At 33.8% G+C, this 18,512-nt stretch overlaps 1 protein-coding gene across 3 annotated transcripts in view; it reads left to right on the plus strand.

The window, feature by feature from the left end:
- The window catches only part of LOC145662299 (phosphatidylinositol 3,4,5-trisphosphate 3-phosphatase TPTE2-like), a 113,536-nt gene that overhangs the window by 12,292 nt on the left and 82,732 nt on the right, over nucleotides 1-18,512 (plus strand). For all 3 annotated transcript variants that reach the window (XM_081727724.1, XM_081727726.1, XM_081727725.1), the window contains exons 2-3: nucleotides 5,892-6,176; nucleotides 11,215-11,406. In XM_081727724.1, coding sequence (XP_081583850.1) covers nucleotides 5,892-6,176; nucleotides 11,215-11,406 — 477 coding nt within the window. The remainder of the gene's footprint in view (nucleotides 1-5,891; nucleotides 6,177-11,214; nucleotides 11,407-18,512) is intronic.

The following is an 18,512-nucleotide window of genomic DNA, read 5'->3' on the forward strand; positions in this document are numbered from 1 at the left end:
TGTTAATTCCGCTCTACATTTCTGTATTTACGTCCATTACAGCAACATACATGTCGTAGGTTAGTTAACAAGACAATGGGTTTTAAACACTGCCATATTATGCTTTATTGCCTGTTTACCTAATATCTCATCAATACACCAACTTATGTAGTCCAGAATTTAACTTGGTTTTTCTCCCTAATTAACCCTACAATGCACGATTTTTTATTTTCTGAAAAAAAGTGCAAGACAAAACAAAAATTAGTAATGTAAGTACCGGTGCCGGCTTAATAGTACCATCTGTGCGGAAACTGTGGAATTACAACTACCTTCGAACGTTTCCAATCTGGTTCAACATGTATTATTAACTACATACCGTTATGTAGGAAAGAACAGATTATTTACCACTGTGACCCATATCTGTCGCACTGCATTGTAGGATTAATCACCATACTCTAATTACCTTTATTACTTTTTTTATTACTCTCAGGCTGATATTTTGTCTGATTCTGTTTCTTTCTTTGTAAATTTTGTATTTTGGGGATGCCATCTACGGCAGTTAACCCGTTATCTATAACCCATAATGTAAGAGAATTTGTGAATTATGTTTTGCTATATATGTAGCTTGAACGATTATTTTGATCGAGCGTTTAAACAGGGTTGGCTGGTTTAAACCAGGGTGGTTTAAACGAGCTTTTTTTTCTTTTTCTTTTTCTTTTTTTTTTTTTAACTGGTTTAAACCAAACAACGAAAAATGTTCGTAAAAGTGTAAGTGTTTGTAAAATATTGATGAACACACATTTGTGGGTTATTACGTTTCACTCCCGTATATTATTCGTATTATATTCAGACCTAAATTCCCCATTCATTACTCAAATTATACTACAAAAGCAACTTTTTTGTATAAGTTTATGAATGCTTCTTTTGCGATTTTTTATAGTTTGTTATTGTTGTTATGCAATTGCAATCAAAGAAATTCTAAATATTGTTTCGCTTTAATAATATTTACTATTGATAAAATACATCGAAATGCCGTACTTTTTTTTTGGGGGGGGGGGGAAGGTCATACAAACACCACGAGAGGCATTTATTGAAATCAGAATTATCTTTTTTTTTTTTATCTATTTACATATAAATGGGTCAGAGCCAAAGTGGATTGAAATAATTCGTATCTTTATTCACTTTTCTTATTGATATACCAATTAAGTCGTCGTATTTCTTTAATTTGGACTAATAAAAGTCGTAATGAACTAACTTGGACTAAATTAGTTCTTCTGTACTCTGCAGTGCTTTGAAATTATCCATATGTAATTCTCTATAATGGTTTCACGTGTGCAACTGTTTTATCTTTTTGTCCTTCTGAAATGACTCTTGACAATTATATTGACAAAAATGTAAAGATTAGTACAACGTATTTTTATCAGGATTCCTTCGCGAGTGGGTCGGCAGTCGTATCGCATTTATGGCCAATTAGTCCCGGTTTCGAGTTCAAATAGTTTCTCTAGGATGTAAGCCGGGAAGCGGTTTGGATTCCGCTTTAAGCTTATGTGACCTCTTCCAGCAAACTCCGGTTGTTGCATAATAACATCAAGACGAAACAAACTTGTTTCAGTCCATATGTTATATAAATACACAGAGAAAATTAAAAAAAAAAAAAAAAAAAAAAAATGGTTTAAACAACAACAACAACAACAAAAAAAACAACAGGTTTTTTGGTTTTTTCAATAAAAACCATGGTTTTTGCCAAGCCTGTGTTTAAGGGAGTCAGCCCGTTAACACCTTAACAGATAACGGTAAATATCTATATTCCATACCTAATATGAGATATCGTTAAATATCAATATTCCATACATACATGGAAGTTTCGCGTGATTCTTTGTACTGTCTTTACTACAGTTACGTTACATGTAGGGTAGACATTGTTATGAACCATATTTTAAGGTAAATATGTTGGGTAAGATTTTGTGACGCAGAATTTTACTTTCTGAATACCTTGATATCCCCCCATTAATATATATATATATATATATATATATATATATATATATATATATATATATATATATATATATATATATATATATATATATATATAGATAGATAGATAGATAGATAGATAGATAGATAGATAGATAGATATAGATAGATAGATAGATAGATAGATAGATACAGTCGCGGATCCAGGATGTGATCAAGGGAGGAGCAAAAGCATGCTTTGCCGCTTTATCCAGTGTAAAGTAGGATTGAAACCCATTTTCTCCCGTGTTTAGCCCCCCCCCTTATCCCCCTTGGATCCGCGGCTATATATATAACCAATTCTTCTATAGGTGCGAATTTAATGATTAAAGGCCGGAAGTTACGGCAAAATAAAACACCAAAAATGGCGGGCAAAATGGCAAAATAAATTCGAAAAATGGCACACTATACGGCAGAAATGACCATATTCGTTTTAGTTTTAAGACTTCGTCTTACTTTAAAAAATATGATGTGAGGCATAGGACACATCATTTTTTTTTTTTTAAAAAAAAGGCACATTATACATAAATATTAGTAACACACGAAAAGCTTAAGATAAATAAGTCTATGAAAAAGAAACGTCTAACAAATGAGCAGAAATAAGCTTACTTTGGATCTCTGGAAAGTAGTCCTGCTACACAGCACATAGTTCAGAAGTTTTTAATTTTCCACCGTAAGATTATGTCGCCTGTCTGTTAAGATTTGTTTGAGACACGAAAACGGCCTTTCAACAGCTACCGACTTGAGAGAAGCATATTTAACCCTTTTGATCCCACTGTTCCCAAATGGGAACAATTTATTTTTATCAACTTTTGTCTGTGGATTATTTGTTGTGGATTTATTTCGTTTTTTACAATAAGGATCTGCTTCCAGTCCATATGCTACTACTAAAATCCTTTGAGCTCCTTTGTGGCTAAACGGTTAGCGTACGGGCCTTTGCCGTGGGTTCCATTCGTGGCGGGAGCTCATGTGGTTCGGATTCCACGTTAATCGGTATGACCACGTCTTACATAGCCTCGCTGCTGAAAGGGACGATAAACTAAAATCAACAATACTAAAATCCTCAAAATATATTAAATGAGGTCAGAATCAATAAGTTTAGAAGGAATTAAGAAATTCTGAAAAAAAAAAAATAATTTGGGATTAAATGGGTTAAAGTACGCGACAAGAATGGGATCCAAACCCACATTAAGAGATGGCATTTATCAAAGAGGTTTTTTTTTTTTTTTTTTAATGGCAAAATATGGCATTTATGACATTTTGCCATAACTTCCTCTCTTTATTAATGATGTTCAAAGATCGAAAAAATTCAAGACAGGACCGAGAATCCAATCTATAATAAAGCGGATGACCGGTTCGATTCTCGACTCAGTTGTGCGTTTTTTTTCACTCTTTGTGTATCATGTTTTTTTTTTTTCTTTGTAATATTGTGTTTATTTGAGAATAACAATGATTTGATGACGAATTTAAAGACGGGAGCGAACAGAGAAAGTTCCATTGGCTCCACCCAACATTATAAACTGGGCCACGTACTCAATAGTAAACGCAAAGCTACTCAAGACATATCAAATCTTGTAAAAGGTATTGAGCCTTCTGTACAAGAAATGGCGTTAGTTCTAAAATTTTCAGAAAGTGTACGCTGTTTTGTAAACATCTATGATTGGTATAAACAGCGTATATAGCGTCTATAGATGGCATTAAAAAATAATAATAAATAAATAAAATTAAGAATGTGAAGCGCATATGTTAATAATTCCATTAATATATAAAGGCTGTGATATCATTTTATAGACTAAAAGCATTTTATTCTATTTTCGTGACGATACCTCTTAGATAAACCACTGCATTAATAACATAAATTGGTGCAAAAACACAGAAGAAACCAACCCACTGTTAAAAGGAACAGAAAATCGCTGCTGATGTACCACAAAGAATTAAGAAAATTGTGATGGGAGTAGGGTGTGAAAATACAAATATCACGTTAAACAAAGCTTTTAACTCATTCTGGGATCATTCGTGGCTAAGCGATTAGCGTACGCGCCTTTGGTGTGGGACATCTGGGTTCGATTCCCGGCGGGAGCTTATGGGTTTGGATTCCACATTAATCAGTAGGTCCCGTCTCATATAGCCTCGCTGCTGAAAGGGATGTTAAATTGAAAAACAAAGCTTTCGTACTGATATTCACCGATCAAAACACAAACTTGGACACACAGAGGTCATGTAATCTTGTACTTTTGCTCTCCCTCCATTTCTCTCACTCTCTTTTGTGATCCTCGTGACTGTATAGTTAGTGTATACGTTTTTGTGCGCGGGAGACTCGGGTTCGATTTCCTGCGGGAGTTCATGGGGTTTGAATTCCACGTTAAGCTGTAGGCCTATGTATTATATAGCGTAGACGTTGATAGGATAGTAAACTCTAACCATATATTGCCTAATTTCCTTACTAACGCTAGAGTAGTGACAAAAAAAGAGGTATTTTCTCATTACCTGTATATTTGAACAACGAGTAAGAATAGGAAAAGTGGTCACTTTATCGCTGGTGTTCTAATTCGGATACACTGTGATTAATTTAATACTATTAATTTAATATTAAATAGCATAAGGTATACTCCAATGACTGAGACTAAGCAGAGGATGTACGCCGTGTACCCTGGAGTACAGCCTTATTCGCAGCTTACAGTTGAAACTACTAGATGACATGCAAAACATGTATTGAAATTCTTATAATCAGACGTAAGGTATTGCGCCGTGAAGATGAGGACTTCTCGCAAAATTGTGCTACATTTTACAATTTTATTCCGATAAACGCAAGTACTGCACAACTTCGTGAAGAAATTTGTGTTATATATGGGCAAGATACGTTATCAAAAGTAACACCCAAAAGATGGTTCAGTCACTTTCGTTCTGGAAATTCCAATATCTAAGAAGTCTAATTCACAAGTTTAAAGGCCCATAGCTCCAAAACTATGGGACCTACCGTAGTCGGGTCAGGACTTCACTTAGAAACTCATATGTGCGCTATCCGAAAATACAAGTTTCAGATCCCTGTGGTACTTACGCAACAATCTATATAGAGGTAGTTGGTGAGTACTTAAAATTATATGCCAGTAGCCAAACTCCCTGCTTAGAAATTGTTGCGTGAGTACCTTAGGATTCTGAAACATGTATTTTCGGATAGTGCCCATATGAGTTCCTAAGTGAAGTCTTGACCCAACTACGGTAGGTTCCATAGTTTTGGAGGTATGAGTCCTTAAAGTTCATTTTTTTATGTTTTCGGCAGCCTATAACTCCGAAAGGAAGCATTTGTGCAACCAGATTGGTCTGTACTTTTTGTTTTATCTTGGTGTCAGGAAACACCTCCCAAACGTGTCGGTGTTGTTTTGAAACACCCTGTATATATGTCATCATGCAAATGTTTTCACAAAACTTCACTGAACACTTTTGTGAAGAAACTGCAGAAGTTCACGGGAACTCAGCTATCAATCGCAAACACACTGGAAAGAAAAAACTAATCAGGATTAGTAAAGGTACTATTTAAAAACTACAAAATCAAGTTGCTTTTGTTGTTCAGAGTTGCCAATTAAAATATTTGTATAATTCCTATAAGTATATACATGACTGAAAAAGTAAATATGGTTCAAATATGCTTTTATGTGACGAATAAAAACATAATTTTCTTGTTCTTAGGGATCAGAAATTTGTTTGTATTTAATCATACATGTAAAATATTGCCAGCTTAAAAATATGACATGTCATAGAAATCCAAGGCTCAGTAATCACTAATGTGGGTATTGCTTTTACTTCAGTCTGTTGTCTATTGATAATTTCTAGTAGAAGTTGACCTTTGATGCTCAGGACTGAAAAGATATTAATAAAATTTTGGTGTTGGTACGCAGTCTACAATCAAATCAATTGGAAAGCAGCAGTAGCAGGTTGGACATAACAGAACAAGAAGAAGAAGGAGATGAAGAAAAAGATGAAGAAGAAAAAGAACAAGAAGAAGAGGATTCAAAAGAGTCAACGAGACAGACGTCAGAGGACTTAATATGTTCTTCCTCCTCGGCTCCTGATAATTTATTAGCCTTTCTTGGGAGAACTGTAGATCAGACCCAGTCCCTGGAAGAAATAGTTGTTGAAGATGCAAGTATAGTATCGTCAGTGGACATGGTGGATGAACCGTGGTAAGTATGACTACCTTTAATCACGTGTAAAATTTTATAGTCTCACTATAGGTATCTATATTTAGAATGCAGTTTGTTAAGGTCTTTTTATTGTCTGCACATGTTCAGAGACCAACCTATAAAAAACTCAGATTAACCTTTGGAAGTATCCCTACCAATGGGGGAGAGGGATACTTTGTACCCACCACAGTATATTTGTTTGCAATTACTCTTTTGATCATTTCTTTAAAATTTAAGAAAGGTCTTTTTATTGTCTGCACATGTTCAGAGACCAACCTATAAAAAACTCAGATTAACCTTTGGAAGTATCCCTACCAATGGGGGAGAGGGATACTTTGTACCCACCACAGTATATTTGTTTGCAATTACTCTTTTGATCATTTCTTTAAAATTTAAGAAAATATGTTATTGCTCAGCATGTTTAGCTAAAGCGAGTATCTTACTCTGGTTCAAATTGAACGTTAACGTGTCTCACAAAATTCGCTATTTTAAGTTCAGAGACCAACCTATAAAAAACTCAGATTAACCTTTGGAAGTATCCCTACCAATGGGGGAGAGGGATACTTTGTACCCACCACAGTATATTTGTTTGCAATTACTCTTTTGATCATTTCTTTAAAATTTAAGAAAATATGTTATTGCTCAGCATGTTTAGCTAAAGCGAGTATCTTACTCTGGTTCAAATTGAACGTTAACGTGTCTCACAAAATTCGCTATTTTAAGTTGGTGGTCACAAAGTACCCCCCCCCCCTTTCCCGTTGGTAGAAGATGTGGCTGACATTTAGTACTGTCACTTCTAGGTGGAAGTATAACAAATAACTGTATCCCGCCTTTTCTGAATTTGGCGGTTAGTCAAATCCCGTGTACTGTTCATTTTGAGAGTTTCACGTTAATGTGTCTCATAAATTTGCTGTTTTAAGTTGGAGGGCACAAAGTACCCCCTCGTTGGTAGATGTTACTGACATTTATAAGTGTCACTCCTAGATGGCAGCATAATAAATAGGTGTTAGTCTTATGCTGTCTGTTCACTTCAGTCTTTGTAGGTTTTTGTGAGTTTCTGATTTGTTTCTTTTACGATATATATTTGATCTTAACAGGTGGGCACAAAATACCCCCCCCCCTTCCCCCTGGTAGTTGGCGTTCAAAAAATACTTAAGTAGTGCGATGGTTAACACCAATGGTTCAGTTTCGTCACTACAAAATCTGTTTGTGTATTATCTGGAATTCAGTTCAGAGCAGCAAAGCGAAGCAGGAGAACCTAACGCGAAAGCACGTCCTATAGGCGCAGACATGTTAGCGATGGTAGGTTAGCATGTAAACAAAGAAATTAATGTTATTTATGGAATATAACGAGCAGATTAAAAATAAGCACTAAGCTGTATCCAGAAAGATTATTTCTTCTTTTTATATGATTTCGAACCTTCCTGGACCATCCCGAGTAACACCTCTCTTTCTGTTCTTTTTTTTTTTTTTTTTCTTTCTTGAATTATTCATCTACGTGGAGGACATGGTTGAAACATCAGAACTGAGAATTTGCCGAAAACTTTTTTTGCTTGCTGATTCTCACACATTTTCATTTACTGATACCTATTCTTGAAAACTGAATTCTAAACTATTTATATGGTGTAGAAAAAGTATTTACAAAGTATGCTGTAACTAACGATAAGAAACTTTTCACATACGTTTATACGAAAATGTTCTTCCAACACTATGGCACAAAATGGAACCTATTTGCATAAAATATTTTTCCACCTATCCATACTCAGTTAAAAAATTAAAAATATCTGAAGATCCATATGACAGTTCGACGTATGCATTGAAGTATGGGTCGTAATCTTCAGTACTCGTTCCTCCAAGAAGTCACACTACTTGAGAACTGTATATTCTTATTAGTTGGCATGCAATCCCATCACGTCATTAAGATAACCAAAGAACTCTAAATTAAGTATTTCATTCTCTGGCATGTCTGCGTAAGAGATTGCTTACACTGAGCAATATTGTTTACCAATATTTGGCCAAGGAAAGTATCCAATATCTGCTCCATACTCCATATAGTCCTAACCCTGCAACATACTTTTTTTTCTCACGGAAAAGTAGAACTGATGTGAGATGTAATTGTTATGACTTATGGTTATGTTCTACTATTCTCGGAAGCTATAGCATGCATCCCGTGTCTGCTCTTGCAAGTGTTTAGTTTCAATAATTTGAAACTACTGAAATCATTGTACAGTACTATTGTTATCATAAATTTTAGTGAAAACATATTTTAATTGGAAATGGTGTAGCACCCTGTCACGAATTCCACTTGTAACTGTTGTGGAATTGTTGTAAACAAGGCAGTGTTTTTTAGTTTAACATCGCACGATTATTCGTCGATACTGAAGGAGACAGTGATGATGAGATGGATAACAGTGATGGAATCAATAAAGTGGGAGGAAACGGGGAACCCCGAGAAAACCGACGCACACGATATTTGTCCATCACAGAGTTCATTGGCACGGACTAGTATCAAACTCAAGGACTCTACGCACCAGAGGTGAGTGCTTTACTACTGAGCCTCTGCGTCCCTTCATAATCATGGTTGTGATTGCGTTGACGAAGCTTTTTTGAATACTGCCTGATTCCTTATGATGGTAGACACAGAAACAGATTTTTCGGTTTTTAGAAAATCCGAAACCGGTTTTTGGAAACTTTCAAAAAAAGCTAGTATTAAACCAGTATCAAAAACCAGCTCAATTTTCTATTAAAAAAAAAAAAAAAGTTTCAGTTACAATTCGAATCGGTTTTGAAGAAAACCTGAACGTCAGTTTTACAGTTTTCAGGATTTCGGGCGACTGGAGAACATAGAAAATCTGGAAAAGTCAGGGAATTCAACTTACTCGGAGAAAGTTCTGGAAAAGAAAATGTTATGAAAAGCTGAAAAAAATGGAAAAGGCAGGGAAATTGAAGTGTGGATTTTTATTTCTCAAAAACTCAGTTCTCTTTTTGTCTTACCCGGCTATTTGATAGGAGATATTTTATAAAAATAGATTAGTTTGTTTTGTAAAACTTATTTACACACACACATATACACGCATTTCATATAAAGGTTACCAAAAAAGTTCTCGCTGTTCAAGAGCAGTGATAAACAAATAACAATTACAATAGCTTTAGATTTCGAACGTTCCTACAGTTGCACAAGACCCTGGTGACAAAGCTCGGAGGTCGTGAGTGCAAAGAAGTCCATGAGTGCGTTCCGCAGTTCTCCCTAATTTTCGAAGGATCTCCCACGGAGGTGGTTCTCGAGGAAATAAAACAAGTGGTAATATGTTGGAGTAAGGTCCGGTGAATTTGGTGCATGGTACAGTGTCTCAGTCAAGTTGCTGAAGGGTCTCCCGAGTCCTCTATGTCACATGAAGCTTGACAGCGTCGTGCAGGAACGGCTTGCGATTCACCAATGCCGGCTCCTTCTGCCGCAATGCACGATCTACCCTTTGCAACTGATGAGAGTAGAGGGCAGCAGTGATGGTTTAACCAGATGGAAGGAGCTCATAATGTACCACTTGCCGACGATTTCACCATACAGAAATAACCTGTCGTGAATGCATAGGTGGTCTTGAGGTATGAGGAACAGGGTCATGTGGCTACAACCAATGTCTGATACGCTTGGGAGTGTTATAGAAGACCCAATTTTCATCATCAATGAGCAAGGGATCAAAAATGGGTGTGTTCAGACCCCGAGTAAGCAAGGAAAAATAGACTGTCACTCGTTGTTCCCTGTTTTGTCTGCCGACAATGTGTGACGTAGCCACTTACTTAGCTTGTATGACTTCTGTATCCCAGGTAGGTACAGTTTGAAATTGTGAGTTTTACGTCCCACGGTTATGCCGGTTAGGCTAAAGGAGACGGTGATGATGAATGATGAATGAATGAAATGATGGAATGAAGAAAGTGGGAGGAAACGGGAGAACCCCGAGAAAACCCACGCACACGGTATTTGTCCACCACAAAGTTCACTTGGCGGGGGCTGGGATCGAACCCGGGACCCCTAGCACCAGAGGTGAACGCTCTACCACTGAGCCACTGCGGCCCCGTAGGTACAGTTTGTTTCAACGGAAACATAGAACCTTTCTCCATGTTCATCAAACGTTAGACCGCTGTCCTCCTCGGTGGCTGCTTTCAGGACCTCGTCTTCAAACACATGTGGTCGTCCACTGCAAGGTTCATCCGAAAAGCGCACATCTTCAGAACGAAATTTCTGGAACGAATACCTGACGGTGCATTCGTTCATGACATTTTCTCCAAATTCCTGGCATATGCAGCCACTTGATGCGGCAGTTGACAGGCCTACTTTAAAATCATTCAACAAGTACGTGCGAACAAGCCGCTTCGATACCTGTATTTCTTTTCGGCACTGGACGAACTATGGCACGTGCGTCATTTCGTATCTTCTCTCTGAGCGCATGATTAATAGCACGTCAAAACCGTTAAGATATACAGTGGCGGATCCAGGATATGATAAAGGGAGGGGCTAAAGTATATCACTGCTTTATCCAATGTAAAGCAGGATTAGAACCCATTTTATTTAGTGTATACCTGAGCTTCAAAGGGGGACTATAGCCCCGTTGGATCCGCCACTAATATATATATATATATATATATATATATATATATATTTGTTTTTTTACATTGTATATACCCAAGTAGACCTGGAAATTTGTAAATCTTGACCTGGAAATCCCAGAAAAGTCAGAGAATTCATTATCACCAAATAAGTGGGAACAATAAACCAGTTTCCGGTTTTTATAGATGCCGCTTTTGCCCCTCCGTAATTTCTTAGTCAGTAATAATAAATAAAAGTATATTCTTCTTCATGATTAACTATCCACGATTGACATTGAAACAGTTCATTAGCAATTTATTTGCCCTAATTTATTATTATTATTATTTTAGTTTATTTTATTTTACAAGTGTTCATTTATGTACATATTTATTTATTTATTTATTTTAAGCTTTTCAAGATAAAAATATTTATTTAAAAAAAATTTGTTTGTTTCAGGTATAGCCAAGTAACAGTACGTAGAATAGTTACAGGATTGTATGTGCGTGTTTTTACAATGGTGCTTATAATAATACATATATCTCTGGCCATTGCCTGTATATTTAGTTTTTTTGAAGCGTTTTATACGATTGATTTAATCATCTCATCGTATTTTGTAATTGAAGTTGCTTTACGAATATATGGTATAGGGTAAGTTGTTTTCATTATTCAAACTAAACAAACAGTTATTTCAAGTATTTAAAATTGTATTAAGATAGTTTTACCACATTGTTTTAAATGCTTTTTCCTTCCTTATTTGTAGTCCGAAACGCCGAAATGTTCATAATAACAGTTAGAGATTCTTCAAAGGTTCTCGAATACTACGTCGTGGCATTGTAATATTAGAAGCAATTCGTCAGTTATAAAATTAGAAAAAAAACCACCGCAAAACCTGAGGTTCTCAAGAGAAAGATGCTTTCTTCCTGGTTTTATTCTTATATTTAGAAAGGACACAAATTTTGTTTCTGAAGTTACTTACAAATACAATAATACCCCTAAAATCGAATTTATAAATTACTTAAGTGTAAATTCGTAAGAAACTGTGGGACACTCTGTATAAAGTATTGAACGGCCACAAAATCTTTGAATGATCCCTAAATCGAGTTTTCGTATTTTCTACGGAATAAGCACACCATACTGAGTTAGCTGATAGTTTTGGTTTTGCCCAGATATAAGACTTACAAGAAAATTTTTGATTGTAATATATTGGATCTTTTGATCCAAATAACTGAAAGTTGAGCTATTGAAGAGTGCAGCGTTTATTACTGTTATTAGAGAAGCATGTTTGTATATATATATATTTTTTTATTTCGAGAAGAAAGATTTTGTTTGGTACTTCTATACCATAACCATTGAAAGTATCCGCAATTATTAAATGATAGACTGTACCATGGTTAGTCCAAGTTAATATTAGTATTCTAGAAACTTCCCCAAACTCTGCCTTTTCAAAGCTTATCTTTTGTTTCGAAAAAGATGTTGGAAGTGTACAACAGAAGAACCAATTTAATATAGTAGTAGATGGGAAAGGTTACTTCTAGCGCACTCCTCACTGGTCAATATTATTTACTGCAGTACTTATACACCTCCCTTCACTGACCAGTATTATTTACCACAGTACTTTTCTTAAGTTATACAGCATATATGACATAGCGCAAAACTTCTAGCCCACTTTTCTTCTTCTCACATTTTCGAATGGTTATAATTCCTAAAGAGGTTAAGTAGAATGCTCTGTACATAAGCTTTTATGACATATCCCTCATTAGTACTTTTGCACATCGTTTGCGGGTATTGCTCAACATCTCTTATTAAATACACCACTGACCATAGCGCACATGGCAAAAAACCCAGGCTCAAACAGAGTTTACATACATAAGTCTGGGAGCAGGTTCGCTTTTATAAAATAATCAATACAAAAGCCGGAGTTAATTTATTTTAGAGTTTGTATAAATTTAAAACCCAATACGCTGCGAGCCTTTCTAAAACCTTTTATCGAGTCTACCAAGAAATTTCTCCAAGAGTAAGAAATTGTAAAACTCATTTAAGTCAGAACTAGTATAGAACCACAACGCGTACGCAAAACAATACATGTCTTCCCCCGTCTTATCTAATGGTATTCCAAATAATTTATTAAAAGACAAACTAGTCAAAAAAGTCCGATCTCTAGAGTAACTATACAGATCGTCATTTATTTAATATAAACAATTATTTAAAGGCACAATATACATAAGATTGTTCAAGAAGTAGATATTAACTTACATGCTTAGAAGTGGATTGAGATCTTTTATGATGACCATAAAAACTTACTTCCTAAATTGTATGTATGTTTACATGATTACAAGTTTGGATACTGATAGTGAAATCTCCTACTTATCTCGTTTTCTGAAAAACAATGACTTCTTAAACTCTGTCCATTGGTCATAGTTTAAAGAAAATAAGCAGCGCCTCAAACGCGATTTCAGTATGTTCCTGAACGTTTTTGATTACATTGAATGTGTTGGTAAGAAAAAATTTCTTCTGACGTTTCATACTAGTACTCACTTTTCCCTTGTAAATTTTTTTTTAAAAAATTTAATGGTTCATTTTTGAAAAATATTTGATGCATAAATAGCCATTATTTAACTGTTTCATACCATCATAACCACAAAGGGTATGTTTTCTCATACCTTTTAACACTTGCTCTGTATCTTCATTGTATCTTTGTTGCAATAATATTTTATATTTTCCATCTAAATGTACTAAAACTCTTTCACCTGTATATTGTGTTTGAATAAATTTCCATAATGTGATTTCGTAAGCTTTGTCTTTTTCTAAATCTTGGAATTTTACAGGTCTTAAAACAGTAATATCATTTTTCTTGTTTAAATAGGAAGCCATTTATTTATTATATAGAATATCTTTGACTCAAACACAGAATTCAACAGTTGGATAATTACATTGATCGGCAAAATGAAACTTTTTTTCGCTCCCACGAACGAAAATAGGTGATTCCTATAGGTTTCGAGCTCCTGAGTTCGAATCCGTAACCCGTTTTTCTCCAGGACGTACCAGTTTTCAGGGAGGAGGGGGGTGTTTCAATATCCGCCCAAAGATACTATTCTCCACCCATAATAATTTGCACGTTATAATTTAAATATCAATATAAATTATGCAGATAAAATTGCATAAAAAGTTAAAGTTTAACACTTACGTGTCACTTGGTTTTACTACTCCTCTTGTAATTACTACAGGGTGTCTCGCGTGTCACATTCGAACAGAAGTCTGCGAACATATTCACACTCCATTTACCACTGTAGCGCCTCTCCATGGTAGCTATTTGCTGGTGAAACTTTTCCCGTGTTCGTCAGAGACCTCCCCCAAGCTGTACATTTCAGGGAAAAAGTCCAGGTGGTAATGCAGGAAGTGTAACAGTTTCTATTTTGCACAAGATAGAAACAATCTAAATGCTTATGCCTTCTTCTTGTAAAGTAATTTCTGATACTATCTTGATTCTCTAAAATATAATCATCAAATACAACACTAGAGTATTTTTCACATTTATCAATAGGTACAATCGAGTCATTATCACTTAGAAATGTTGCTGTTTGTTTCTTAAATTTTAATTCTGCTTCTTCAAATCGTTCTGGTAGTTCCTGATACTTTGGCTGATTCATGCTTTTAGAATAAATATAGTAATAATTATTATTTAACCAATCTGGCTGTAGTAAAAAGTTAAATAAGAGAAATGTTTTTCCATAAGCAGATGGACCTGCAATAAGACAATGTATATCATCAGGTTCTCACTCATGAAGTTGTTCTCCATTCCTCTTCTTAGTCGTTTTTTCTTGAATCATCTCTCACACATCCCAACTAACAGCTTTCTTAACCTTATTCATTTATTAGACAACAAATCTTGATCAGTGGCCTATTAGCGAGTACAATCCAGGTTCGTTAATAAAAATCGTCTTAACATCAATATGGACATCGTGTTTTACGATGTCGGAAAAGCTGAGACACTCCTTTTTATCTTCTGTATCGACATGTTTAATTATTGCTTTCGAATGATATCTTCTATTAACTTGATTACTTTCCTCTTGGAATATCTTTAGGCAAATCAAATTCATTCATTTATTATATAATAAATGGCTAAGGTGTTCAAGTTAATTAGCGATACTTCTATTTTAAAAAAGAAACTACATTATGAATTAGATAACAGTAATAACGATTTAAGTATAGGACTAGTTGCATTTTATGGCATTCTTTTAACTCCAAATGCTACCGATAATACAGTGGTTATATATGGAGATAAACGAGTACCTATACAATTCGGACAATACAGTTTAAAGAGCCTTAACAATTATTTAAAGTCTCAATCTATAAACAACATTAACAGAAGATCAGATAAGAAATAGAGTAAAAATAGAAACAGGCGATAGTGATTTTGTAATAGGAAATATAAATACTGTTTTTGGATTTGAGCATTTACCAGTATTAGCAAAAAACGAAACATATATTGGAAGTAAATCACCAAAGTTTCATCCTTTCGATACAATTAACGTTCACTGTAGTATAGCTGATAGTATGTTCGTTAAAGATGGTGATTATACTCAGAGAAACAGGAGTAATAGCAACATTTAAAACAAATGCTGAGTTTAAACATAGTATTATATATGAACCCTTTTATCCTTTATTTTTCCCTATAGCAAGAAATAAGATCGATGAATTTGAAATAAAAATAACAGATGAGAATGATACTTTAATTGATTTTGGTGGAACAACAATCATATTTTGTACAAAGATTTTCTATTAAATAAATAGGAAGTATGTGTTCTATTAAAGATTGTACGTTTTTGTATTCCTCAAAATGAACTTGAGAATTTAAAGATTGATTATATATTAACAAAGAAACAAGTAAGTGATAAAGCTAAGACGAAAGAAGGAAAAGGTATGAATTTAACTCTAACCATTGCGCAAATAAAAAAGATTAGGAGTTCGCCTGATTAACATATTGGTGGATTTATATTTACGATACCAGCTATGCTCGTAGCAGTTGGAGCTTTAGGTTCTTTAGCAGGAGGATCAACAGCTAAAGCTAAACCAGTTATTGATGCAGAAAAGAATAAGCAAGAATTAGAAGAATAAAAACGACATAATATAGCAATGGAAGCCAAACAAGGTGGTGGTAGAGAATCAAAAAACTAAAACCTTAACCAACTTTGACATAGAGAAAGGTTGGTGAAAGAACTAAAGATAAAGCACTTTTGAGGAGTGTTTATGAGATGATGAATTACCTAGAAAACCTAAAGAAAATGAGTGTGGTGCTGTTAATTTAGATAAATAAGAAAACATTGGTAAACATTGGATATGTTATTGGGAAGAAAAAGATGTTAAGTTTGATTCTTACGGAGAAGTACCACCTAAACTGTTAATACAATATCTTAGAAATCAAAATCTATTCTATAATGACGATCGAATACAAGATTTTAATTATGTTATTTGTGGACATTTGTGTGTTAAGGTTTTAAAATTATTAAACGATGGATATTTTTTTATCGATGTAGTGTATATAATAAAAAAATAAAAAAATAATAGCTTTTATGACTGTCTTCATAAAAGTAAGTTTAAAATAAATATGGGAGGTATACATAATAGAATTAAAGATTATTTTGTGAAACGTGAACATGAACTTACTTCGGATGATATGTATAAGTATTTTAAGTATTGTGGGTAGGTTAGTAAAATAGATTTAAATGATAAAAATAATATATATATCACGTTCATGATTTATGGAAAATGTTTATTTCAAAGTTTTTGTATACAGATGAAGAGTTGGAGAAGTTATATCCCATAATTACCTTAGAAGATTTGAAAAGAAAATTAATATCTAATCATCATGACTCCAACTATATAGATGAAAGAACAAATGCTTATTATAGTGCTGGTATGAGAAAATTGTGGTATAATACTGTAAAAAGATTTGTTACAATTATCTCGTTTACAAGATAGATTTATACCAAAAGAGGTGTTTGTTTATGATGTTAGATGAAGAATTTAAAAATATACCGAAAGATAAAATCTCAGTGCAAGATATATATTAAACATACTAAAGAAACATAAATACTCAAAATATTATGATGATGTTTATTTAATACACTTTGACTTTACAGATCAAACTCCTATAAATTTACAACACGTAACAGATAGACTTGAATATGAAGAATTATATTACACCGTTTGCGAACTTTATTATGGTAAACGAAGGGCTTTCATAAATGTGAAGTTGTTTTGTATTGGCTATTAAGAAATCGTGGTGTGTATATATATTGATATTGAGTTTAAAAGGTCGGAAAAGACTGACATTGTATTGAAAACATGCTTCGAGAAGTAAGCTTAGGAATTACCATTTTCTATATAATAAACAATGGATATCTTTGGTAATGCTATTGATAGGAAATGTGGTGAACAACCAAAACTACTATTTCAGAATTTAAGTAATTTTGTTAAGAAAGAAGAAATTGATGGATATAATTTAGAAGATGATATGAAAGATGAGCTTGATAAATATAATTTACGTGATTTTGTTAAGAAAGAACTTGATAGATATAAAACAGAAACTGAAGAACAATTAAAGGATGTTGTTAGCCGAAGACAAATTGAATCAATATAAGATCATTGAGAAAGCAATAGAAAAAGATTTGATGATGAACTAAAAATATTGCAAGATACTTATGCAGATAAAATAAATAAGATTAAAAGTGAGTATATGAATGTTATTAAGAGAGAAGAATTTGATAAATACATAACAGAAACCAATCGCAAACAATACTACGTAAGTCGTGAAGCTTTTAAGAAAATCTTTACAAGAAGTAATGAATCATGGGTTAAATTCAAAAATAAGATGTAGTTGATTGGTATTGATCAACAAGATGTAGTAACTTTTCATCAGCTTGAATCAATAAATAGTCAATTAGAAAGTGATACAAACAAATTTGAAGATGCATTAAAAACATTACAGGACACATGCTTGAAAGAAAGATGAATTAGATATAAGATGAGAATTATCGACTAAATTAAGGATTTTGATAGGAAATGGATTTCTAAACATCGGAAATAGACAACTAAGTTGTTTACGTAATGCAATTCTAAGTGATGATGGTGTAACATTACGTCAACTTAACCCTGCGTTAGATAAATTCGTTACAAAACAAAATTTCCGAACATCAAACAAAGAAGCAAGTAAAGGTGTTAAAAATCCAATTTTCAGAATATTCAATCTATCTAATAGTTACAAATTTCTCTATAATGGTAAACTGATGAATGTAGAATCATATTCTGATAGATTCCATCTAAATATGCATTTAGGTGATGATAATTTGAGTGGAAATTTTCCTTTCAGCTTTAACGAGGATAATATAGTTACGATTAAACCAAAATGGAACGCTGCTATGGAAGAAGGACAATTATTATTTGTTATTATGTATATGGAAAGAGAACTTTCATAATTAACTGTATAATAAATAGTAATTATGATGATGTATTGTGTTAAGTGTAAGAAATCAACGGTTACAAAGAAAGATACCATTAGAATAGAGCAAACAAAGAATGCAAGATATATTAAGAAGGGAATGTGTAGTTTATGTGGAATTAATAAAACTCAATTTGTTAAAAAGAAAGATTAACTAGAAGGTAAAGGAGTTAAAGGGGACATTATAGAAGAAATTCACAAGCCCGCAAGAAAGAAAGAAAAAAAAAAAAACTATCCTAGGATAAGTGTTGGTATA

The sequence above is a fragment of the Thermobia domestica genome, chromosome 10, assembly GCF_964235325.1.
Source record: "Thermobia domestica chromosome 10, izTheDome1.hap1.1, whole genome shotgun sequence".
NCBI lineage: Eukaryota > Metazoa > Arthropoda > Insecta > Zygentoma > Lepismatidae > Thermobia > Thermobia domestica.